The sequence below is a fragment of the Adelges cooleyi genome, unplaced genomic scaffold (genome assembly GCF_023614345.1).
Source record: "Adelges cooleyi isolate 19-005CV unplaced genomic scaffold, UGA_ACOO_1.1 ACOO_flye_CR_arks_rails_tigmint_CR_PRNA_30, whole genome shotgun sequence".
Taxonomy (NCBI): domain Eukaryota; kingdom Metazoa; phylum Arthropoda; class Insecta; order Hemiptera; family Adelgidae; genus Adelges; species Adelges cooleyi.
This window is the reverse complement of record NW_026095971.1, coordinates 15286279-15313951: the sequence shown is the minus strand read 5'-3', so window position 1 is coordinate 15313951 and position 27673 is coordinate 15286279. Positions and strand designations below refer to the sequence as shown.

General features: G+C 30.1%; 3 protein-coding genes across 7 annotated transcripts in view; 2 read left to right on the top strand and 1 right to left on the bottom strand.

The window, feature by feature from the left end:
• Positions 1-1502, top strand: part of LOC126838263 (potassium voltage-gated channel subfamily H member 2) — a 77839-nt gene extending 76337 nt beyond the window's left edge. For all 4 annotated transcript variants that reach the window (XM_050572557.1, XM_050572556.1, XM_050572558.1 and 1 more), the window contains one exon: positions 764-1502. In XM_050572557.1, coding sequence (XP_050428514.1) covers positions 764-847 — 84 coding nt within the window. In that variant the 3' untranslated portion in view covers positions 848-1502. The remainder of the gene's footprint in view (positions 1-763) is intronic.
• Positions 1503-4756: 3254 nt separating this feature from the next.
• Positions 4757-27668, top strand: LOC126839155 (uncharacterized). Its single transcript, XM_050574243.1, has 4 exons — positions 4757-4857; positions 16096-16158; positions 26431-26861; positions 27421-27668. The coding sequence occupies exons 1-4, from the start codon at positions 4765-4767 to the stop codon at positions 27542-27544; spliced, it is 711 nt and encodes a 236-aa protein (XP_050430200.1). The 5' UTR covers positions 4757-4764; the 3' UTR covers positions 27545-27668.
• Positions 5622-12331, bottom strand: LOC126839153 (pancreatic triacylglycerol lipase-like). Of its 2 annotated transcripts, none has more exons than XM_050574241.1 (7): positions 12115-12331; positions 11294-11393; positions 10992-11140; positions 10669-10917; positions 9143-9361; positions 6338-6515; positions 5622-6263 (listed from the first exon to the last, which is right to left on the bottom strand). In XM_050574241.1, the coding sequence occupies exons 1-7, from the start codon at positions 12164-12166 to the stop codon at positions 6191-6193; spliced, it is 1020 nt and encodes a 339-aa protein (XP_050430198.1). In that variant the 5' UTR covers positions 12167-12331; the 3' UTR covers positions 5622-6190. The 2 variants fall into 2 exon arrangements, with proteins under 2 accessions (XP_050430198.1, XP_050430197.1); XM_050574240.1 differs by lacking the exon at positions 12115-12331 and adding an exon at positions 11837-11866.
• Positions 27669-27673: the final 5 nt, after the last annotated feature.

Here is a 27673-nt window from a genome sequence, read left to right as displayed (position 1 = left end):
GAACAAGCTTGCGCCCAGTTTAAATAATTTAATAATGACTGTACTATGACTAAACATTATTTAATATCAATAACAATCCAACAATTAACAAAACAATTTAAAACATAACAAACCTAACAAATTTGTAATGATTTTAATTTGGACAACTAAAAACATTTTATTTATATTTTACCTTTGCCAAAAACTTCATGTTTACATTTGTTTCCCAACTTATGCCTATTCCTCTCTATCCATAATGTCTTTTACTGATTATTTTAATTTTCTGATCCTTTTTAGCGTACAACCATCTTTGTCTTGTCGTTTTTTTTACTTATAGAATATAAGTTATAGTATACTAGCTAAAAATCCATTAATTAATATAATGAATATAATATAATGTCTACATAATATTGATTATTTATTATTAGCAATATTCAAAAAACCACTGCTAGTAAGTAGTATGTGATAGACGTGACTAAATGTAAACTATTTTCAATCGTGTCAAAGCTATATTTAGTCAAAATGAGTTACTGTTCAAAGTGGAAATGCTTATAATGAAAAAGTCAACAAGTTATTTAAAGTTACCTAAATTATTAAGATATTTTTATTGCTGTTTACATGTACTGTATCTAAATTGAATACTAATCTAATCTACAATATAATATACAATCTAAATCTAATTAAATAACATAAAAATACAATTAATACATGTTTTAACTATGTGTATCTTACACTTACTTTAATTATTTTTTACGTTTAAATTAAAATACTATTTTTTTTTTAGGATACGTCCGAGACGCAAAGTCATGCGAGTAGTACAACCACCAGTCCATCGCATCAGCCACACCAACAGGGGACCGGTTTGTAGCCCCTGTCGTCATCCCTCCCACTTATGTGACCGAAGGCTGACAATTTACGAGCTTGTTGTATTTATCTATTGTTTTTTTTATAATTTTTTAAGTCACAATTTAGAGATTTGCGCTCGATCTACAACACACACATTTGTATATTGGGAGGGTAATGTTTATTAAGCGTTTTTTTTGTTAATACTTAATTACGGTTTTTATACTCTGAGAAAAAACATATAAAAGACTACAGATTTTTTATAAGGAGTTTTTAAAACATACAATATTTGTTTTCATTTGGTAGGGGGAGGAAGTTTTATTTTAGCCTATGCTATACGAACATCGAAAATATTTTTTAGACAGAATTGGCTTCGACATTTAATATAATTTATATTTTAGGTACGCTGTAACTATAATGATTAAAGTTATGTTGCTTGTTTGTTATACGAACGAAATAGTAATAATTATCACAGTCATGTACAAATGTTATTTTGTTGTTGTTGTTGTTATATTGAACTTTTTTTAAAAATATTTGTACGATGGATAATTGGAATTAAGTCATTATTATTTTGTACTATATCGATTTGTTTTTGTTTTAGCTTAATCAAATGATATTATTATCTCCCTTTTATCAAACAGCATATCTTGATGGTGTTGTTGTCGCATAATTATTTTATTCTCACCAACTATTAAATTACATGTGTTATTAATATTATTAATTGTATCGTTGTTATCAAACCTCGCTTTTTTATCTGTACCTTGTCCAGATATTAAAATTATTGTGGTTCAACAATTTATGATAACTATTATTTATTATTACACACAATAAATATTATTATTGTTTTATCAACGCGATCACCTTTTTTTTGTCTAACTTTTATAAGTCGTCAAATATAAACAGAACAATTATTATTAATTAACACCAAATAATATTCCTAAATCATAATCATTATTTTTTGTTAATAAAATTTGTTTTAATATTGAACTTTACTAGTACAATCAAATATATTGTAACTAGTTTTTTCAAACACAAAAATCTAATTTTGCAACGCGACGCAAAACTTTTTCTTTTTTATTGCTATGGCAAATTTTATAAAACAAATTATTAATGAAAAAATAAATGGTATAACTATCAAAGTTTTTTTATTTTTATTGTAAATTAATATTTTGTAATATCTTTAAAATGGAGTTTAAAGCATGACATGTGCTAAGTATTAATGTATCGGTTTTTATTAAAAACAATTTACTCTCATGCAATATTCGATAGGTGTATTAATGTACAATACTAAAGAACCCAGAAAGTAAAAAAATATAAGTATTTACGGCGCAGTAACTTATGTGGTTATATTATTATATAATTAAGTATACAACAATTTTTTTTTAATTCCGACATTAATATATTTGCAGAACTATTGATGTCATGATGCTTAAGAAATAAAAAAATCAGTAAAAATTTTATTAATTAAAAAAAAAAATTATCATTTCTCAATCGGTTATATTATACTATAATAAAGTTAATGTTATGACTATTATTTCATGTTTTTTAGGTTTAAAATTTAATATTGTATAAAGTTCTGTACGATGTCACAAGTGAAGTATATTTGATTATTTCACATAATGTATTTTACTATTTTAGGTCGAATAAAAAAAGTTCCTTTATTTTTTCAAGTGTGTGTTACATTGAAATAACTAAGGTGTAATATTCATTTAACAACGAGATTTATTATGGTAATTCTATAGTTTATATTATTCAATATTAAACCGAACGTATTATAAATTGTCAATTATATTTTATATGATTTGTGTTTTGATTATCTTACAATTATAGACTAGTTATATTTTTCAATTCATAGTGTAGTTTTTTCTGTGAGCAACGATTTAGTGTAATGTTTTGTTTTTCTATTTTATAATAATTAATGATAAATGCCAATAAAGTACCTACAATGTTGAGATGCGGAGAGAAGAAGGGGGTTCCTTGTCCCTAATGTCAATCCCACATTCCAAATTAATAGCAGTTTTTTAAATAGAAATTATTATTAAATTTATTTGAAAGGTGCGATTGACCATCAGGCTTATTATTAGTTAACTTAAACACATGCGTATGAATATAAGGGTTTTCGCTCAAACAATAAAGTTAAGATTCAATCGGATTCAATGTTCGTCGATAAATATTGAAACGACTTTTTTTTAAATTTCCTACTATATAGTACTATCTTTTTTTTTTTACATAATAACCATAATATTATATTTTACTAGGGGCAAAAGGGTTAATCAAATTATTTTAAATTTATCAAAAAAAATAAAAATGTCAGCACAATGCATTTAATGATGGGACATCTTGGAGGTCATAATATGTTTTCAGTAATTTATTAAACTGTATTTGATTTTATCACTTTCAGTAATTATCAATATTTATCGTTCCTCCAGTTTTCCGGTGGTTGCCTTGTTAAAAATGCATATGTTATATGTTATAGTCTTAATATAGATCTGCTATCTAAAAGATTTCTCAAAAAGGGTTTTTGATGTTTGTTTGGTTTGTCAGCATAGATCAATAGTACTGTACGTAGGTAGTACTCTATACAAATTTGGAACTCTTCATCAAAGTCATGTAGCTTAACAGGACTTGAAGGCCCAACGCTTACATTGCTTGAGATGGTTTCTTGACGAATTTGCCATCCAGAACGGGTCATTCCGATTTGTCTTCTCTGGCGAGAGAGGAGAACAAATTTGAAATTAATTTGAATATTATTTTAAAAAATTATAGCACGCTCTTGATTTAGGTTGAAAAATGTAAATATTTTAGATGCTTTCCTCGATTTGAAAGTTATGTCAACCTTTTTCCCAATAAAGTAACTCTCTAGTACGATTTCTGATCTTATAGACTTGCTGTATGAAAAAAAACGGTTTAGCCGATTAGGAGATATGGTTGGTATAGGCGTGAAAAAAATTCACATCTTATTCACCAAAACCACCCCTACAATACAACCTTCCAATGCTTCCTGCCTGAACCAATCAATCTCATTAAAAATTACTTCAAAATCCTATTTATTTTACCCAAAACCACAAATACTAAAAATTTTTTTTATTTCTGTCAAAATTATAAAAATTTAATAAACAAATTATTAAAATTTTAATATTTAAATTAATCCTATACCACAAAACTAATCAAACTATGAAATTCCCTACAGATACCACCTAATAAAAAAAAACTTACAACAACTACTCAAAAATCACAACAATTTACCTAATGATAGATCCCTGTTCTTAAACTCTAATAATTATCAAATTAATTACAATTTATCCCCACCTACACCACCACAAAACCTAATTACCAACTTCTCCATAAAAACCCCCCCCTTCAAACCACCCAAATCGACACTAAGGTAGAAAGTTTTTAACAACACAGCATTCAATAAATTTTAATAAATATGGTATATTCTCTAGTGAGACAAATGAAATGTACATTACATTAATGACCAATAAGATGGTAGCGTTGTTAATATTAAAATTTGGCATTAACCGTAGATAAAATGAGCCGCTCTAGTCTTCAAAGTGCAAAATGAATGCTCGTCAAACATTGATATGTGTTGAGACGACTGATAAGTTCATGTTTCAATTTACCGCACTAACCGTGATATTTTTAGATAATCAAAGAATGGAGACAGTTTATTAAATGCACGTCCACGCAGTCATAATAATAGAAAGTTTAATCATTATCAGCTCTTTGTGGACGAAGAATAGTACGGCGGTCTCCCGGTCAGGTCTTCCCTGGCCTTCGCCAAAGGGGGGAATAAACGCGCTGCCTGAATTTTAATAACCGTAAAATCCTCGTGTACCGCCAAGCGGTTACCGCGCAAGCCCCAACCGAGTACCACAGTCGTTGCCTTTAAAACAACAAGGGCCACAGTCATCGAAAACGGTCGGTAGTTACGCCGGGGACATGGACGCGACAAAACCCACGGACCGCCACAACAAGTCCAAACGCGATTTCCGGTACGCCGAAAGCCAACTCAGGAATCTCAACACGAAAATAGTAAGTGCTATTCTTACACAAACCATCACGATTCTTTTCCGTTAGTCATTAAACGTTAGAGTCTTTCCATTTGATAATAGGTATATTTTTATGCTCTAAGACCATCATAGACCGAGAAAAACGCAATTATGCGTAGCTATATATGGTTAGGTATAGAAAAACAATTATAAATGTTGCCAAGGGCACAGTGATGCTCTGAACAAAAATTTACCAATAAAGAATCGTCATGCTTACACAGGGAAAAATGTAGGTAGAGTTGGATTAACTAAGATTATTCTTTATAAGGGACATAATAAATGTATATATCTTGTTGGAATCAGAGTTGCAGAGTGTTTTAAACAAACGGTATTGTTTTAACGTTTTAAGTTTACTATATAATTACATTTATTTCATAATTTTTACAATACTTGTAATAATATTTAGTAATATGTTATAAATCATATATATATGGTTGTTATTTTAATTTAAGTAATTAATTTGTATTTGTTGAAGCACGCAGAATTCAGATTTTAAGGCATAGTATAATATTTAGTATCAAATATGTATTATTTGTATGTATACAGAAAACTAAGAAATGTTCCCAAGGGTTTGCTGTGTAGCTGTCTCTAGAACTATTTACACGGAACTATTGTTTATTTCTAAAGAGTAAATATCTGATTAAATAATCAACTAGAATTAAAAAAAATATTATCCGGAATCGGTAAGTATTTATTAAGTATGTAATATATTTAAAAAAAAAAAATTGTTTATTTTTCAACACTGGTTGGAATAACTAAAAAAATAGTTCGTCCAGTTACCTACTTAGCTATAGAGTTTGTTATTTAAGGGTCTTAAATTTATATCAAAATTTCTTATAAGGGTTGAGGTTATAAAAAACTGATGAAAGTAGAATGCATTAATATTTTTAAAAAAAATGATCTTTTAATAGTTTATGAGTATTGAAAAGCATACACCAGGATTTTTTAAATTGCTGGTGGCAATAATAATAATAGTTAATATATATACCCGATGATTAGTTTATTACTCTACTCGGTTGTGTTTTATAAAAATTGTACTACGAAAAGTATTATAGAAAATCTTATCAAGTACTTTATGTAGCTGGACATTAGTTATAGCTATTTTTTTTATACAGCCACTTGAAAATTTCATCGGTTACATGTTAGAAATTACAATATTTTCAAATGATTTATATATAATGTATAAAAAATGTAATTATGACTAATTATTATTATTTATAAATATATACAATAAACAAATTTTACTATAATAATTTAGCATCATAGTCGATAACAAAACGTAACGAAAACTTAATATGACATTATTGTTATGGCAGCTACGGTTTATAGATCTTATTGTACGCAAACGGTGCTTTGGGTCTGGTAGCTAAATAGAAATGTCCTTTGATCCTGTAACATTGTAATATCAGACTCATTACTCATTAGACACCAAACGTTTGCATAATCGATTTTACAGCAATTACTTTTTGTTGACACCCAAACCCATGTACTGAGTGTAATGGTCCTTGCCGTACGCATACTCCTTAAAACAAGTACCGTCTGTGAACGACTCGTAAGAATCACATCTCAACGATGGGAAACCAACAGGGTTGACCACGGATTCTGCGAAATATTCCCATGCTCTGTCGTGACTACAGGCCACTAAAAAAGAAACATAAGTTCATTTATTTGTTTTACATTTTTTTTTCGAGACGCGTCAAGGTAAAAATTGTTCCAAGTAGTTTAAGCTGATGTCAGATTTATCAAAACCCGAAAAACATCACGGTCGCTATCAACGACAATAAAGCGTAGCAGGAAAATATATAGGAGTTGGCACATTTTTTTAAAAACAAACATTAGGACTAAGATTACAACTTTACTTACAACTTATTTATAACTACTGGCGGTCTAGTTTCCAATACAAACGCCGAAATTATTAACTTTAGGCTTTGTTCTTTTACCATAAGCACAAAATCGAGTAATTTAGTAATTATTAATTTTGTAAAATATATTTAATATATAAAATATATTTTATTTTATTTATATATTTAATATATATAAGTTTTATCATTCAATCATCTGCATAGTTTTACTAAAGTTGTCTTATACTTTGTACTTGTAACTATTTATCAAAAATCGGATAGACCGCACAGTCTTATAATTTAATGTTATAATTGTTTAAATGTTATAAATGTTATAATGTTATAATTTAAAGTTGTTCAAAAGTAACATTGTTTGTTGGCGATGAAAAATAATAAAAACGGGGTCAACCAGTATGTTATAGTTTTATATAGTATAATATTATATTTTATTTTACAAAAAATAAATATAACCAACGTTGGGCCATAGACAAAAAAAAAATCGATATCATAAAATCAACAATATCTTACTAATTGTTATTGTTAATTTAAGAGAGCAGTCCATTGCCAGGTCTATCGTAATTTGTAAACGCACGCCAGGGTACATCAAGCTGATTATTTTAGAGCATTTTCTAGACTTGGACTCAAGGGAATGTAACTTATAAGCACTAGTCGCGGTTAAGGAATTAATGAATAAAATAACTTCTGGGAAATAGATTAGTAAGAAGAAAAAAATTACTTTCAATTTTATCAAAAATGAAAGTGAGAAAAACTACAACCGCCTATAGTTAATAATAAAATTACATTGATATAGCCTAACGCTAGTTTAGATCACTAATTTTATACCTACGCTGAAAAATGAAGCACAAATATAATTCATAAAATTTACTAATTCCGTATACATTGTTTGTGCTATTTTTTTTTATAATTATTCCCATTGAGCATGTACTGTGTTCAAATAAATTATTTTTATATTATTTCACAAGCCACTAAATATACGTATACTATACAGGACTATGTAATTGATATAATATGCAGATTTAAATTTAAACAAACACAAGTTACAAAAACTATTACGATCAAACTAATAAATTGTTTTTTTTTACGTGTAAGATATATATCATAAGATCAAAAATTATGCACGAGTATTGGAAACATTGATTTTCCAATACTGTGTTTTTGAACCCCTAACTTGTCGTCACGCACGAAGTCAGACTGGCTCAAGATGAACTTGACTGGCAATAGCTTAGATATTATTTATGAACTGAGTTCATTGTATAGCTTTTGACTTACAGACACTGTCATGTGAACATGAAATTAATTTCATTGTTATTACTCATACAGTATATGCTTTGGACATTTTGTACAGAGTGGTTCATCAACTATACGTCAGTTTATTTTTCTAACAAATTTCTTAGGAATTAAAACCTTCCCTTTACAACATTAAATCGTCCTAACAAAGCGTATAACGTTAGAAGTTATTCAATTATTTATCTACACATCCCCTTCCTTACTTACTTATAAGATAAAATATTAATAATTATTACAATGATCTTTTGGTTTTCACTTTTCATACAACAAACTAGGTGACTATCAATTATCTAATCCAAAGCATGAACGAAAATTTAGTTATCCGTTCGATAAAATGTGATAATAGTTCTACTAGAAAATTTAATAAAATAAAATAGTAAGATTTACGAGTATGTTTTAGAACAAAATATTTTTGATGTAAAATCCATTTTGAAATTTGTTTTTTACAAAAATTGTTTTGTTACAGTACAAGCCTAACCTATAAGCTACGATTTAATTTTTGTATGAACTACATTGATTAAATAAAAATGTATCTACAATTAAAACTGATTATCGACCAATTGTTCTTTCCACTAAACCATTATCGCCAAAGTTTATGATTTAAATGTTGAAAAGTTAACACAAGTGTTAACTTTATAAAACCCAGGGCATGATCGAGACATTGTTGTAGAAATGTTTTAAAAAAGGCGATCATAGTTTTTATTGAACGTGTATACTGATGTAATAAAGATAGTAATAAAAAATTTACAGTTTACTTAAAGCCTAACGGCTAAAATTATAAAACATGCTTTAAGCCTACTGGCTCCTGAATAGTGATTATTTCTGATTTATAATCTTCTTGCGATTTATGATGATAGTATAGTCTTAATTATATGTTCGGGCCAAATAAACAATAATCTTGTTGCTTAGTTATTGCGCTACTTAAGTATCGCAATATAGTGTCGTTTTCGGGCGGGGGCCAAGGCTAAAGCATGTTCCATTTTAAAATTATAATTTGAAATATTTTGCGGTTAATAATTTTTATTAATTTTTCGCTGTCGATCAGGTCAAAAGAAAATCGAAATTTACATTGCACCCCCCCCCCCTTGCGTTTTATCATTCAGTCGATCGAGTACCCACTGAGTCTGGTGATAAGGTTGGTCTCCGTGAGTTCTCGAATTGAACAACCGGGTTGGACAGGAAATCCGCCGTTAGGAAAGAAGTCAGCATGGCCCAACGGCACTGGGAATCCAAACACTCCGGCATCGGTGTGTATCACGTCCACGAACTCGGCGTCCGATGGCGCCAGATGACCTTTCTTGCCGGTCCACATGTACAATGGAAACGCTGGGTCGAGTCCTATATATACAAGGAAACACAAAGCTTTAATGCCGTACAATAAATCCATATGCATTTTGAGTAGCGGGTTAATAATAATACACCTAATAATTAGGGTATACATATTGAATAATTTACGTGTCATAGTAGTTAGTATATTTTATACCCATTTCTGTATTACATTATATCCTGACCTAACCTTTTCGCGTTCAACGCACTCGCGTCTCCACCTACCCCTTTCCAACTACCCGTTCCCTTTCTTTTCCCTTATTAATATCGGTCGTCGAGGCGCAGGTGTCGTCTCAAGTCGTTTCGGAAAGGTGCTCGTAAGAAAAAGGGCAAAGCGCCGTTGCTAAACCTTTAAACCTTTAAACGGGTTTGTGTTCGAGAATGGAGAAGACATTCTTGTTTACATTTCTCCTACACCTTATTGTGGGCCTGCATAACAATGTATATTACAAAATCGACATAAGACAACGACACATGAGTACGTTCAATAATGTTAGTGTCGAAAATTGGATAAAAAATGGGTGGTCGTTTACCATTCATTCAAATTCGAAAACACTATTGCATTGGAACTTTTCCTAACGTCCCCATGATGGCACCTCAAAACATTGTTTTTGATTACTTATCGTAACTAGAAAAATATTTATTTAAGTTTTCTTTTATTTTAATAAAGTACACCGTCTTGCCTATACGGTCATTGATACAACGCCAGTTTTAATAAGAACTAGGTATATGTGTTTATATTACAATACCGTATCGTGTATGGAAAATTGAGAATTTTATAGATGCGACGTGATAATAATAAAAGAAGAATACTTTAATGAGAAATTTTGTCTGTAATATAATATAACTATTACACACTATTATGTGTCGACAAATTTGCTTATGCTATGGTATGAATAACATTGTGCGTACTTACAATAGACCAATTTTCGCATAATGACTATAGTAGTAATATTATTTATTTTGGTAACAGCCATTTACATGGTCGGTTGCTTTGAAATTTTCGACTCGACGACAAGAATCTATTAAATCCGTTCAAATGAGTCTAGCTAAATGCATGATATCTTACAGTATGGCGTCAGTATTGTTCACATTATCGACTGGGTGTATATTATGAATAAATTTAAATTTATTTAAACTATTAGCAATATTGAAATATTTCTATTAAGAAAACAAAAAACAAATCGTGTATTTAGAAAGGAACAAAACAGGAAATTATCACTTTTTTTTTATTATCTATTACTCGTCAATAACGGATTTATTAAAATATCATTTTGGAGGAAAATTAAACACTATTGAAATTGATTTATCATGCTGACCTGTTATTCTGGGAAGCTTTCCGATTCTAAGGTTCTTGCCGGTGAACCCGGCGATCTCGGCGCCCAGGCTAAAACCGATCAAGTGGATTTTAGACAACATGAACCCTCGGGACACTAAGTATTCGATGAACCTAGCTACGTACTGGCCAGCTGCTCTGGTATTTATCACTGCGTGACTATACCATGGGAACGCACACAACGGGCTCCAGTCTACGATTATGATGTTCACTCCGCCTCGGTACAAGTACGCTGTGGAATCACACATATAACCGTAGAATCGATTGTGACTATAACACACACAGAGCTTTATGTCATCAGTGTACCTTTTTTAATGGTAGTCGCTCCCTTTGAGTTTCCCTGTTCCGTGAATCCATGTACGTATATCACTGTAGTCATGTTCCTGTGCATGTGAGTTCTTCGCAGTGATTCATCGTTGCCGATAAATATCCGGTGTGGCCGAATTGGGTTTTTCCTAAATGTTTAATCGGTATTTTTTTATGTAATTATATATTATTGTTCTACTTTATAGGTGAACCACCACCACGACAACACAGCGTAGTCTGTTGAGCATATTAGGTACGAAAACTATGTAAGTGTTCATACTCAAGTCCTCACTTGTACGCACCTCGAATAGGAGAAAAACGCGATGTCTTCCCTGATATCGATCGGACAGCAGTTTTCGCATTGCCCTTTGGGTGTCATAGTAGCGGAAAACGGGTTTTTACCTATATTATCAACGATATATCATTATAGTCAACAGTAAACTAGTAAACAAATAACGCATTTTCAAAATTCACATTTTACCTATTATTGAATAATTATATATATATATATATATATGTATAAGTATATATTTATAGAAAACTAAGTACAAAGTTATAACTAATCTACTAAAGAACTTGTGTGACAATTAAATCAATTTTTTTATATAATTATTGCGTATCTAGGGTGAATGACTAGCCTAAACCAACCTAACTTATTACAAAACTAATAAATTAATATCGTAATAGTATATAATATAAACAACTTTATTTAAAAAAATAATAAATATAAAGTAAGCTGCACATATTTTGTGTTGGCTGTGGACACAGCAAATTGACATAAACATATAAATTTAAGTACTTAATTTGTGTTGTTATTATATATTATTAAAGTCGCTTAACAGTACTTCTTTGTATAATATTATATAGGTACAGCCAGATATTTCCATTTTTATGACTGTGGTTCTGGTTTGACATACTATCTTCTATCCTCAAACAGCAATATGAAAAATATTGAGCCAGAGCCACAGTCCTAGAAGATACTAGGCTTCCAAACATTGGTGCACCAGTTAATATAATTCTCCTCAAGTTATTTAAACTATGAAGATACCCTATACAAGGTTTGGAAGTATAATATACATATTATATTGTTATTGTTTTAATACGATTCGCAAACCGTGCTTACCCATAAAAAACGTGAACGTCATGCACGCTAACGCACCTAAGGCTGCTACCATAATGTTTAATTAGCATCACAAAACATCTCGAGAGACCGGGGTTTTATAAAAACAATTTTTTCATTCAATTTTGTAATATTTTATGCGATCACGCGCCTAACGCGAAAACATGCCGGCGAAATTAGTGCAACGTTATGCGAACACCTGACACAGATTACGCGTTGTTTGAATGGAAAACACAACTAAACAGTCTCAGCGGCCACAGGGTTTGCGAATGTATATTTGTTTGGTCTCCCCGCCACTTGGCTGGTTTGCACCCAAGTCTCATGATAATTTTAAAATATACTTACATTTTTTTTTGTTACAATAGCGAATCATTTGAAACCGCAATGCATCTTATGCTGTATACAAATTTACCCAACGTGTTAAACAAAATTTCACAACCCGTCATTCTATATATTATTATGTATTTAAAATAAACGTGTAAGAAAACCCATTATTTTTATAATTGGTTTAGAACGTTTATTATTAATCGATAATTATTATATCTGATTAATTGGATTATATCATATTTAGCAATAGTAGTATTGTAGGGGTATATAATTTATAATACTTTAAAATTTACAATTTAAGTTTGTTTCTCTATTTAGTTAATCATTTTAAACGGAGAGAAAATGTACGCTTTTATTGCCACGAAATTATTAATAATTATTTTTTAAAATAGAAAATAAATAACAATTAAACACAAGAATAACAATAAACATAAGACTTTATTTTTAAAACTAGGTCTGGGCGCATGTCAACAGTTATTGGACACATTCCATTCCATATTAAGGGTTAAATAATTCACTCATTTTTATTTCTCAATCGAAATCGAGAATAAAACACTTTCGAAACTGATAAAGTATATTTTAGTTCTTAAAAAAGTACCCCAAAACTTTCCAAAAAGAGTCGAAATCATTCCAAATTTTGCCGGGAAATTCTTTTGTTTTAAACTTACCTATTAAAACCAAAAATACATGACTTCGTTTTGCCACTACCGGTGGAGACTTTTTCTTTATTTAATTTTTCACGCACAGTTTATCTCTGTTGATGAACCGGAGAAATAAGGCCCTTATGTAAATTTTACATCAAGTTCAACACTTTACCCATAACACAGGTTGACAACATTTTTTTTTATAAGTTTATATTATAATTAAGTATTCAATATAAACCATGCACATAAGTTATTTTCCCCAAATAAAACCCATGTTGAATATAATATACAGATATAACGACAAGATATTATGATCATCATGGATTATCCGATCGTGTTATAGTGTGTGTACCATACGCAAGTGTTGTAAATACTATTTTATTGTACATTATAGTATGCTTGATTACACAAAACTTTATTGGCTCCATAAACCCTTATTAGAGCATTGTGATTGGTCCAAATACGATTTAACAAATAAAGTTTTGCACTACCCATCATTTTTATAGTTCGTATATATGTATAGTTTTAAATATGTATGTATATTTATTTATTTTTAAATTGTATTTCCTATTCATTTCCATATTATGCTTTTTTTTATGTGTTTTGAACTTTTTAAATTTTCATTTATGACTACTATGAGGTATTATTACTAAGATGACATGTACCAAACACTAAATATAGTATACAGTGTTATTGGGCAACTTGAAAGTCAAAGAGACCGCGGTTTTTAAATAAACGGTTGCTTCTATCCGTAACCTGGCTCTTAAATTGGTAATTATTGATAATTATTATTATCTAATTATACAACTGTCCGTCTGGATTGTAGTTATTTTAAATGGTGCTATGAATTGTTTACCTACTCAAGTCGTCTGATGGAAACCGCGATTTTTATTGAGCTTAATAATAAACATATTTTGCATTACTCTATATATTATTGTCCTTGGCCCGTAGACTAAAATTGTGTTCACTAATCAGACGGTGGGTTACGTACGACGGCAGCTGTTTTTTAACGTCACCGTTTAATAGCAGACGCCGACTCTGTATGGCAGACTGTCTGTTACTAAACGGTCGTGGCTAACGCGTATAATATTGAACACCGTAACCGGACTCTAACACAACAATATCGGCGGCCGTACGATTTTTGTCGTATGGCAAATAATAATGTAGTGGTTAAGGGCAGCTAAAGTCTAATATTAAACGGATACAAGTCATATGCATGACGTGTAACTGTGTGTAGTCGGTATACACTCTGGCTAGCGGCGATGAACTCCAGACATGCGGGTAGTAAACAAAAACCGGGTTTAACAACACCGGAGACGGCATACTTGAGGTTTTTTCCTTGTTTATTGTTTTGACAGTGCGAATTTTTGATCTCTCCAACTGCGGCACGCGACGCGTCCTTGGAGCGAATAGGGTCAAATATATTTATTTTATTTTTCACTTTTCATAATATTTTCTTGGGCCGGCTAGGAGCTCTGCACACACGTGAATGTTTAACGATGACGGTGCCAATCCACCAACGTCGTACATAACGTTTCATTATTGTTTAACACGGTATAAATAATAACGCTTCCGAATCGCGGCTGCAATTAATTTGTCACGGCCGCGGTCGTGTTTCAACATCGAAAACGCTCGTTATTGACATTCGATACAAATTTTTACATACGAGAATTTATTAATACATGTTATTATATACACACTTGTATATTACGCGTATTGTTATGGGACACGTGCGAATATACCTGTGCACAATATATGCCCATTGAATGGTCAATAATGATAATAATTACTACTGCTGTCGGATCGATTTTGGCCAGTTTGCCGCCTGTATATGCTGAACCCCACCAAAAAAACAGTTTAATTTTCTTTTTAGTCATTGTCGGCGATGTGGTAAACGTATACACACACAGCAGCAGTTAAACGTGTCCCAAATACAATAAGATTTTCCCGGTTATGGAACCGGACAGCTAATATACACAACTTAAATGTGTCCTATCGTAATGTCAACAATTATGTTAGCTTACCTAAAATAACCTAGCCTTGTATCGAATGTTGGATTTAATTAATAATAAATTGCATCGAGCTAACATCAGTAAGTATTTCTAAAGTCAAAATTTGGAAAAAGATAATTAAATTTTCAATTTTGTCTCGTTTATTTACAAACAGATTTTATTTTATACTAAACCTTTTAATGATGAGAAAATTGATTTCACATTTTAGTAAATTTTTTTTTTAAGTTCAAAAGAAATATTTTGGTTGTAGTTTAACATGTAAATTATGATCAGAACTTTATCCGGATCCCTAGTCGTAGGAGTGTCTAATTGTAAGTTAGTGTGGAGTTTTATTTTTCGATAACGATTTCATTATCGACACCAAACGAAAGGCGTGTACCTACGGTTCCTTAGCGATTCTCTGTGGTGTTGAGTAACGCAGCGGCCGTAGCCAGTAGTTGAAGTTGCTTAACGTTATCCTCCGTCGTGAAAATAACATTAAAAAAGTATTGTACAAAAATGTTAAAAATGATTTAAACTTTATACACAAATACTACTTAGAGAGAACACATTTAAAAGTAAAAATACTATTTAGTATTATATTTAGTTTTACTTTTATAAAGGGTCTAAGCATTTCTTTAACCAACGGTAAACTTACATCGCAAAAAGTCCGTACATTTAAAGTATTATAGGAAATTGTTAATACAATCATAAGTATTAGAAACATCAACGCCAATAATTTGCAATTTTAATAATTGTGATCGGATAATATTAGACTGAAAAACATAGTTTTTTTTGTTTTATACAAAACGGGTATTGGCTATAGTCCACTTACAACGACAATACCGTAGTCTAATCATATTCATTACAATACTTGTACGAAATAACATTAAAATTAATAATATGAAATAATAATAATCGCTTTTTTTTATATATACAAACCCAATGAGGGGGAAGTGTTGGTCACATTACTTCCTCTAAATATAATATAATAATCAAATTTTGATCGTGTTCATTTGCAGGACAAGTTGTTAAACAAATTGGACGAGAAAGAACAAGATGAAGCTAAAACGCCAGAAGAAGAGGTTAGTATCTCATCCATACACTATTTTTCGCATTAATATTATAGGTTTTATTATTATACTCTAAAAACCCTCAAAACCGATTCTCGTGTCCTTATAAAAGTACTCTTTTGAACTGCCCAACTTCAAGTGCGAACGTTATTTTTATAAATTCTATAGTGTTGAGCTGCTTTGCACGTACAGATATTATTAATAGTAGGTATTGAGAATAACTCGTGCATGGTATTGAGTATACAAAATAGCACATAATATAGTGAGCTGAAAATTCGCGTAAGTGAAATTATCATTAAGTTATGTGTTTGCGCAATAGGCAAAGTGGTTGTTTCAGGAATTATCTTGGTATAATATTTAGGATACAGTTTCACTTTAATCTTGTTTATTATACAGGTATTACGTGAAAGCATTATCTGTCCCATGTAACTATTTATTTAAAGTTTTGTAAATCTCGATTTAGTTAACACAAAACGTCAAGCTATGTTTTTTAAATACTTAGCTGCTAACAATGGAATGAACAATTTACATTGACACTTTGAAAAATAAAATAATAACAACGGTCCGTTGATAATAACAAACAGTAATCAATGAAATTTTAACTGGCGTGTCGTTAAATAAAAACAGCGTTAAAAATTTCAAACAAAATATCAAGTATCATTACTATATAGTTTAAATAGAAAAAAATTGCATTGTATTGAAATAAAAGACACTTGTAAATAAACGTTTAAAGGTTATGAAATATATTTTTTTTATTTATAATTTTATTTAGCAAAACTCAGAGCAAAACTATAAACGGTTAAACGTACGACAATAATAATATATATTTAATTTAATTTAAAGAAATAAACTTTATATGAAAATTTATATTTTTAGTCTTACGTATTACTATAGCCAGATGACACTAAACATTTTACGGAGAAACATTGAGAGAAGTGATGGGAAAGGGAGCGGAGAAGAGGAAGAAAAGTCAACGGAGAGGGGGTGAAACGACGGGACAGGGAACGCCGTGGCAGAGTTGTATTTAAGTGGCTTTATCATTTCCATTTAATGCAAATGTTCATCGTTTAAACTAATTATTTTTATGTGTTTTTATTGTAGTTAATTACACAGTATAGCACAGTATTGATACAAAAACCAAGATAGGTGTATCCTATTATTTTATAACTCTGAATCTAACCTCAAATTTTTTAAGCACGTCTAGTCATGTTTAGTTTTAAGTTAAATTGTTTCTTAAATGTATTTAAAATAGGGGTTTGTTATTCTATCCTCTTTGATAAATTTAGAGTTAGTAACATAAGTCATAACTAATGGAGAATTTAATTGGTAGTTTATGTAAAAAAGAAAATTAAAAATTCTGATTTTCCTTTTTAAGTTGCTTACCGTTTTTAAGGATATTAAATCAAAAATTGTATGTGTTATAAATTGTTTGAGACTAGATTCGGATTCAGCAAAAAAAAAAAATATATAAAACGTGTAGATATACTTCGCATTTTATTTCAAACATATTGCAAAAATGTGTTGTACCTTCATCATAGTAAAGCAAGTACAAACTATTTATTTATATTATATTAATAAAATATGTTATTAACAATAAAGCTGCTATTAATTAACTTTATAGAAATAATTAAATTAAAAATTTTATGGGGATAATTAATATTTTTTTCAAATGTCTGCTCATTTTCAATTACCCTGCTTAAACATAGGCCAACTAGGTTTTTTTTTATAAACATATAAACAAATACATTTTATATCTGGGTTTTAAATTAGAGGTTACTTTTTTTCGGAATCCTGAGTACGTTTGGAGATTCAGCTGGCCTATTATTTATATGGTATGTCGTGGCCTTCTCCGCTTTTAAAGTTTGTATTACGTTTTGATTTAAGTCTCGAGAAACATTAAACTTTCACTGGACTTTAAAATTGTTAAAAAAAAAATAAAACAATTTTTTAAAATATAATTGAATATTGAGAGCTATAAATTCCTTTAGGGATTCACATTAAAATACATCTCACGAATTCTATTACACTGAGTAATCCATGGCTTCTGCTCAAATAGAATATTGTACTATACACTGTATGATACATTTCGGAGTTTCTATTGTAAGATCTCTTGGGTAATGATGTAACGTCCCTGATAAAATATTTGTTCCATCAGTTTGAGTTAAGCGAACGGTAAACTTTGGTTTTATTTTAAAAATTATTTACCTCCGCACTGTTAACCGCTTACTGTTTTTATAGTATTATTTAAAAAATCTTCTACAACTGCTAATCGATGGTTTAACCAGATATGTTGTTGGTACAAAATGACGATTTCACAGAAGGTCAGTTTGAAGTTTTTCCTTTTTTTTAACAGTAACTACGAATTTTACATTTTACCAAGTTTTGTTAAGGCCCCTGGATACCGACCATTTTTAAGGAGTTTTGTATAGGCAATATTTATGAAAAAAGTGGCTTGAATAAATGTCGAAAAAGTCAATTAGTTTACCGGTTAATTTGTATAAGCTTCATGGTATTATTTTTAATTTAAATCATTTTGTCTATGAGTAAAAGCCATTTTAGTTAATATAATAGTACATTTTTTGTCAATCGCACAGGCTAAACCAGTGATCCGATAAGTAATCTGAAAACAGATTTGAATTCTTTATGAAGTTTACTTATAATCGATCAGGGTACTTTTTTGATATCTTATCCCTACTACGCATAAAAGACGTTTGAACATTTAAAAAAAATTTAAAATAAAATTTGAAAAGGGTTAAAATTAAAAATTGAAAAAATACTCTGACTGATCTCCAGTAAACTTCATGACGAATTCATATCTGTTTTTAGGTTGCTTATTGGATCATTGGTTCGGCTTGTGCGATGGACAAAAAATAATGTGTTTTGTCTAAAACAAATTGCTGGTATCCAGGGGCCTTAACAAAAAACCCTTGCTATTCTTAATCAGATAATGCCATAAACTAATTTTGATCGAATATGTAATTTTACTTATTTTCAATTAAACCATTAATTTATGAACTATGAAATACGATAGTGGATTATTTAAAATACTGATAACCGTTCTCACCAGTTAAGCTTAATTGGACTCTACGCATTTTGCACTCCAGCTTGTAATATGTGTTGCATATACTGCACCTTGTAATAAATAATATATCAGGATTTATTTATTTTTTCTACAATAGAACCCGAATGATAAATTGTGTGTAATAATTAATAGATTATATTATTTAGCTCTATAACATAAAAAATATATAGTTTTTTTTTCACGCAACAGTAATATCCCTGTGTAAAGAATATGTTTTTTTATTAATTGTTTGATTTCTGATCAAATTTAACAATAGACAATGTAACAATTTACTAATCCTCTTTAAAAACTATCCTTTATGCAATAACATTACACTTATTAAATAACGAAAAATATATATCTGACCTATAGTAATGCATGGAGGATGAGTGACCGTGTGGGTAAGGCCATATCCTTCTCTTAAGCGACTGAACTAGTGCTTAAAACGTACTCCCGGTTAATAATAGCCGTATGCAATAATAAAAAACTGACTAACACATTATGAATGAAATTTATTGGGCTAAATATTTAATGGTGCCAGTTTTACAAATTATTGTCTATGCAACACAAATAATAATTAAATCTTTTAACTTGTTCCACAAATTGGTGCGGCCAAAAGCCAACTGCTAAGCCCTACTTATTGACCAAATAGCTAAAGTAAGCGTTTGACATTTAACTTCGTAAAAAAATGTAATTTGCAGGATACACACACACACTACTGTAAACGCCATTCTTAAAGTAATTTCTTAGATGACGCAATCATGAACCATATCGATTTTTGTCAGTATAAAAATAATTGAATGCCGATTAATTGTCCGTTTGTTTAACTGTTTCTATTTTACAGTGTTATTCTTTTCTGTGTTAGAAGTGAATTAAAATAACATTGTTAATGGTCAACAGTATGCAGCCGTTCACCCTTTGGATGACATTTTACACTGGAAGCCAATCCAATGCATAATAACATACATATACACACGTGTATGCAACATAGCTTTAGTTTATACCGTTTGAATAATTGATAATATCAAGGTTATTAACATTTATTTTGATAATGTAATTCTAAATACATACATGTTAAATGTTAATACAATATTTTGGTTAATGACTGACGGTTTTTAAACAGCAAAATTGGATAAAATGTACAATAATTTTAACATTTTTAAAGTAATGTGTTGTATTGAAAATAACTATTTCATAAACATAACACAAAAATGTGCTTTAAATTTTAGTGCAAAAAAGAATAGATGTACTAAAACACATTATTTATACTTATTCAGTAACTCGGTATTACTTATCCATTAATCATTAACATAAAAAAATACTTGCTAGTTTATTTAATCTTTTTTTTTTCTAAAAAAAACCCTTTCAAAACGTACTTTAGTTCTCATACTTTATAGTGTACATGCATATTATCATTGTCGAGTTGACTGTCACCGACTATTCAATGTTTCCGAGTACAATGGAGTCTGTTGAAAAGTACGAAAATTACAAAATGTTTGCCTGTTACATTGTCATAACATTGTGAAAACTATACAGCGGTCGTGTAGTGTTGTATAAATAAATAACACATGGGAAAAGTAATGAATAATTGTTTTGTTGTAAAACCGCATTTAAATTAAACAAAAATAAAGAAAAGTGTACATATATAAATATTAATAAACAGATGTATTAATTAAAATTAATCGAAAACAATATATATATAGTATAAATCAATAGAATCAGTCATTGAGCAATTTTATGAACTAACAAGTAACGATAAAAGTGAATAAATGTAAAACGATGTACCAAGGTAGGAACATATATACTTTTTACATATCTCAAATATATAAATAAACAAAATTGCTATACTTCTCTACAAAATATTTAATATATAATATACGAGTACATTGCAGATACCATAACTCACAGCTGAATTTTCAAATAAAATTTGTTAAAATAATACATGGTCATAATTTTAACATTACATAATATAATATTTCTAAGCAATCATTATTCAATTAAACATTTTTAAAAAGCCTAATTTTGTAATGTCCCACATAACTTTTAAACTACGTGATCTGAATTTCCCCCTTAAATCAGAGTTATGTAATATTATACATTTACAGTTTTTCCAATAAAAATGTTTTAGATAAAAATGTGTTCAAGTCCAGTAATCAATTTATTTGTATTTTTAACTACCGAAGTATAGCTTCTTTATTTTTACAGTGCCTCCTATTTCATACTAACTTCCTTTTTTCTTTTTTTTTTTAAACTAGCACTATGGTAGTAAATTTACTCTAAATATTAATATTACAGCCTACCTCCACTAGTATAGAGCCTATTAACAATCTTACATAACTTTCTCATTATAGTTAAACTTCATAATATTTCGATATTACTTACAAAGAACATTTTGTCTACTTTAGAACAGAAACCTATTTTACTCAAACAAAACGTCCTAACCTTAATGGTGTTTGATATTTTAACACACAATATCTATATATTTTCCCCATATAGCATAAACATAATATACTGTTGGTCATTTATTATTTCTGTTGCGTGCAGCTTATTATGAAAGTATAGGTATTAAGTATATATATATTTCTTCAAAACCAAATTCTCATTTTACGTCAATAATCTAAATTCTAAGTAATCATACTTTGATTAAAAAATAGGAAAGATATACCATACAAGTTTAATTTGTCCGATCGAATTTCATACACATTGAATATATTAATCCTATGTTATAAAATTATTCGTTCACTAAATTTGTAACATTGAAAAAAAATTCAAGGTTATATAAATTAAATATTAGATGATAAAAAGACAAACATAGTAAGAAGTTAACAAAGTTTGACTGACTTGACTCGGTAATCACAAAATGTAAACGCTAAACACTATAATCATTGTTTAAACGCTTCGATGTGATGATTGGTACCTACGGTCAACGGTTATGAAGGAAGATATCTATGATTTTTCTTGAAAGTGATTTTATAATTCTTTAAATCCACTGGCTTGTTTGTACATCGGCTTTAAATTTCATTGTACAAAGTTACCCGGTAGTGGAAACTATACAGGGTAATTCTTTTATCATGAACCACTCAATATCTCATAGGGTTTAATAAGAAATTAAAATTTTTTTTTCATATTGTTCTTATACAATGTGATCTCAATTTTTCAATTTTTTTTTTGTTTTTAGACACCTCTCAACTTAGTTTTTTTTGATAGCAACTTTTGAAACTTTAATGGTAACGTACAGTGGATAAAAAAAGTCTCCGTACACTGTTGTCAATTTTTTTCAAAAACATAAAATGATAATTTAAAAGTTGATTGACTTCATATTTTTAACACACATTTATTCAGAAACATATTAATATTTGTTTTTAGAAAAATAGAGCATATATATTAATTAGTTTATTTTATACATGTATATATATACAACAACTTTGGAAAATAACAGCAAAAAAAGTCTCCGTACAAAATAACATAAATATTTTTAACATGATATATTGTAATAATTATCGTTATTAATGGTCAGTTGGCCCTCCTCTAGCTATAACAACTTCGTGCATTCGTTCTCCCATTAATTCTACTAATTTTGTCGTAACAGTAGAATCAATACTGTTCCATACTTCTAGTATTGCATTTTTTAATTGTTCTTTGTTTCGAGTTTGGTAATTTTTAAGACGTCTACCTATTTCCTCCCATAAATGTTCTATAGGGTTCATGTCTGGTGATTGTGGAGGTGTGTTAAGTTGTTTTGGTACTCGGTATAACAACCATTCTTTAACTTTTTTCGCGGTATGTTTTGGGTCGTTACCTTGTTGGAATATAAACGAATTGCCAATATTTAGTTTTTCAGCACTTGCATGTAAGTTATTTCTCAAAATGTTTAAATAAACATGTTGATCCATAATACCATCGATAAATACCAAATTACCAACACCTGCAGCGCTCATACAACCCCAAACTAGTACATTACCGCCCCCATGCTTTACCGTTGGGCACAAATTTTTGCAATCCATCTGCTTATTAGGTTTTCTCCACACCATAACTCGCCCATCTGAACCAAAAATATTAAACTTGCTTTCGTCACTAAATAATACAGATTTCCAAAAATCATTTCCCTTATGAATGTGTGCCTTCGCAAAATCTAAACGTTTCCTTTTATTTATTTGACTGATAAAGGGGTTTTTCCTAGCTACACAACCTTTATATCCTGCGTTTCTAATAACATTACGAATGGTTTGAGGCACAACTTTCACATTATAGTCAGTATCAATCATACCAGCCAGTTTAGGTGCACTGGTTTTTGGTTCCGTCACAATTGTCCTTAGAATGGCCCTCTTTTGGTGTGATTTCAATTTTTGGGGACGACCAGTACGTTTTCGATCTTCAAAAGAATCAGTTTCGTTGTATCGGTTTATAATATATTGTACAGTCGAGTGCAATTTATTTATTGTTTGTGCAATATTTCTGAGAGAATTACCATCTTCTCTTAGTTTAACTACTAATTTACGAATAGCAATTGGTATCTCCATTGTTCAATGTATATGAATTGAATAAAACGGACTAAGCGTATGTCTATCGTTCTTAATGGCTACAAAAACAATAATAACATGCTCGTTGATATGTAGAACTCTCAGTCCTTACGGATTTTTCCTATTCCGGTACTATTTTTATCTGTTATTCATACACATCAATAAATGTACGGAGACTTTTTTGCTGTTATTTTCCAAAGTTGTTGTACATATATACATGTATAAAATAAACTAATTAATATATATGCTCTATTTTTCTAAAAACAAATATTAATATGTTTCTGAATAAAAGTGTGTTAAAAATATGAAGTTAATCAACTTTTAAATTATCATTTTATGTTTTTGAAAAAATTTGACAACAGTGTACGGAGACTTTTTTTACCCACTGTATATATTTTATCAACTTTTTAAATTGAGAATAATGTACTAAAAATGTTGACTAGTCGATAACCAGTTTCGGATAACTATTTTTAAAGTTATAAGAGTTTTTAAATTAGGATGGGAGTGGAAGTGGAGTTTAGTATTATTTTTATCTGCGCGCATTTCCCAACCGCACTCCCCTCCCATCCTAACTATTAAACTCTTAAAACTTCAAAAATAGTTATCCGAAACTGGTTATCGACCAGTTAAAATTTGTAATACATTATTCTCTATTTAAAAAGGTAATAAAATATATACGTTACCATTTAAGTTTCAAAAGTTGCTATCAAAAAATCTAAGTAGGGAGGGCGGTAAAAACAAAAAAAATTGTGAAAAATTGAGATCACATTGTATAAAAACAATATGAAAAAATTCAATTATTAATTAAACCCAGTAAGTTATTGACTGGTTCATGATAAAAGAATCACACTGTATATACTTATACCAATTAAAAAAAAAGTTTAACTATATAAGTACGAATCTATGAATAATTTTCTAAAACAAATTAATTGCATCGAAGCTTTAAACGTCAAATCGAAACAAAATGTTATTGACATTACAACGTATGAATATATTTCAAACAGTTTCATTTTTATAAGTGTAACTTACAAACTACTATCAATAGTTACAACGATTAGTCATATTTTCTTGTTAATGACATTGAAAACATTTTCATATAATTATAAAAACAGTAATTATGAATAACAGACCAGTTATGTGCTAGCTGCTACTGCGTCGAGACACAAGTCATTTGTTTGACTGTTTGACCTTATTTGACGTAGTATTGTACAAAATGACAATTAACGATTTTTGAAAAAAAATCACATTAGTTCCTGGAGCGGCGAAGCGTGATCCATGATATTATAAAACAATTTATTTGACAATCTGTTTTTCACTAATTTAATGTGCACTATAAATAGTACCTAATCGTGATTCGTGACCGATTTTATTACGTACTTACTTAAATTATAGTTACAATTTTTAACATTATATTGGAAAGAATAGCGAAGCTTTAATAGATTTTTTTTTTAAATCACATTTCCTGCTAGAAACCTAAAAGGAAGATAACGAAATCGGTTCGAAGTTATTTATTGCGGTAGTTACTTTATACTTACCCGTTTGCATACTTACGACACCTATTATAAATGGCGGTCTCTTGTCTACCGTCTATGCGGTTAATTTTCCTTTATCTGCAGGCGTTTCCCTGCTTATATTATTATTATTATTATTTGAAAACCTAACCAAAGTCAATACATTTCTGAAATACGTGTTTACACTCGAACGTGACTTAATACAATATATGAATACAAAATATGATTTGATAGTAATAAAAATATTGCTTTTATATATATTATAATATGTACATACGTGTATGAAATTTACCAATGGGGTAACAAACAATCGGCTTGGTAAAATACGAAGCGATGGCACGCTATTCCGGCATTGTGTCTACAATTCTGTGTACCCGTTAAAATACTATCGGTGCTAAGCTTATGAATAATGACTAGGAGACTATTATTCATAATGCATTTCTAAATAGACTAGACGGTGCTAATTATTAATCGTTAAGGTTGTTAACAAGAGTTAAACGAACAGCTGTATATAGAGTAAAAAGCATTGGTTCCGAAACAGTCTTCGACATTAATTACACTATTAAAACATTATTATTAAAAAATAAACTTACAAATAAACTCGAATTAGAAAAACTTTTATTAATATGAATATTAATAGCATACTATATCCTTTACACTATGTATAAAAACACCATACAACTATACAAGTACCTATGAGTTTCAATTTAACCCAAAATATCAAAAAATTTGAGTAGACAACTTTTATATAGATTACAACGACCTTTTCTTTATTTTCATTACATTATATAGTAGAGTATAGTGTGGCACAAAACTCTCATAATCTCTTAATCTAGCGTCACAAAAAAAGATTGTATCCGTCTTGTCGATGGTTTATTTTATCATTAACATTAGCCTATAGCCTACACAATATTGCTAAGCTATATTCTCATTCTAGCGCTGTATTACGGGTCTGTGTTCTCTTATGACAAAACTTATTTTTATTATTCCAGATTTTTAATTTTTTTATATTAACAAAAGACTAGCTTTTCTTTCTCCTTGCTTTGTCAAGCGTCCAATCCAGCCGTTCCTTACAGATTTTTGTACAGAAATTTCGGCTGTTCAGAAATACAGAATACCTATATACATATTAGACACAATATAGTAATATTACAAATACATTTGTTTAGCTTATTTTTTTTTGTATTTCCAGTGCGTTATATGCGTAAATTCGAAGGCGACTATGCAGACTTGGCCTTGTGGACACAGAGTAGTGTGCCGTAAATGTTTGGTACGGACCATTCAGATGGCCGTGTCCCGTCGGTCGTTGCCTTTGCGATGCGTGGTGTGCCGATCCAGGGTATTAAGACTGAAAAGGTCGTCGGATCAACAGATCCAGGGCTTTTCCAGAGACGAGGTAGGGCGTTCTCACAGCTTGCCGGCTAAGTTGAGGAGACGTGCCCCGGAGGTAGCTTTGAACTTACGGTCTCGATCTGTCGGACCAGACAAGACAGTAAGAAGATCCACGGCGACGGTCGGGCGACAATCGCACAACACAGGTCAAAACCGACCCGGAGTCTGTAGTTGGCCCGAAGGAGCACTCCAGGCCACCACAGAAGTCGACAGCCAACGCGCAGAGTACAAGTATAAAAACTCATTTGCATGCTGTCCTGGCAGTAATAATTATTATTTGTGTGTAACGCATGCGATAAACTTAAATGCGATTAACTAAAAAAAAAAAAGGAGCAAAACGTGTCAACAACACGCAAACGTCGGCACCGTCTAGGGCCTAGGCAATATCAAATTGTATTAAAATAATTAACTCTTTTTATAATCTCTTTTTCTGCACAAATAGCGACGCCAAAAAACCGCACTATTAATAGGAAGCTTATCGCACTAAGCAGACATTTAAAACAAAATAACTCTGTTCATTACCCAACCTTAAAGCAGACTTCCTAAATACTACAAGGCTTTATTTTTAAGCTGCATGCACAGCGAAACCATATTTTATTCGTATAACGTTGTGATGTCTACAAATTATAATTTATAAGCAACCAACATTTAATATAATGTACATACGAAAACGTATTCATACTTATACCTAGTTAACCAAAAAATATTTAAATAACGGCAGTACAAATGTGGTAGAATATAATAGTTTTAACTTAAAAATTATTCTTTTAAATAATATTTTATCTTTCAGGAAATCGAACAAAAAGACCAATATTCAACAGAAGTGTAACGACCAATCTAAAACCGGTCTGAAAAAAGTATTTGGAAAATTCAAATTTTGGACATATCTCCGCTTCAAAACTGCAAAATTGTAGTAAACACTGGTCAAATAATAAGTACGGATTGGTTATTATTAAATTCTGGAACTGCGAAACGCCTCTATCGAATTCCTTTTGTTCGAACAAGAATTCGCTACATCTATTATTAAAAAAAAAAAGATAGAC

What these genes read in the sequence shown, in the direction of transcription:
- LOC126839155 (XM_050574243.1), top strand. Translation starts at nt 4,765, where the DNA reads ATGGACGCGACAAAACCCACGGACCGCCACAACAAGTCCAAACGCGAT. An exon ending in GGAATCTCAACACGAAAATA is followed by an intron (nt 4,858 to 16,095) that starts GTAAGTGCTATT and finishes GTTCATTTGCAG; the next exon opens with GACAAGTTGTTAAACAAATT. An exon ending in CTAAAACGCCAGAAGAAGAG is followed by an intron (nt 16,159 to 26,430) that starts GTTAGTATCTCA and finishes TTGTATTTCCAG; the next exon opens with TGCGTTATATGCGTAAATTC.
- LOC126839153 (XM_050574241.1), bottom strand. Translation starts at nt 12,166, where the DNA reads ATGGTAGCAGCCTTAGGTGCGTTAGCGTGCATGACGTTCACGTTTTTT. An exon ending in GACGTTCACGTTTTTTATGG is followed by an intron (nt 11,394 to 12,114) that starts GTAAGCACGGTT and finishes TTGATAATATAG; the next exon opens with GTAAAAACCCGTTTTCCGCT. An exon ending in AGCGACTACCATTAAAAAAG is followed by an intron (nt 10,918 to 10,991) that starts GTACACTGATGA and finishes GTGATTCCACAG; the next exon opens with CGTACTTGTACCGAGGCGGA.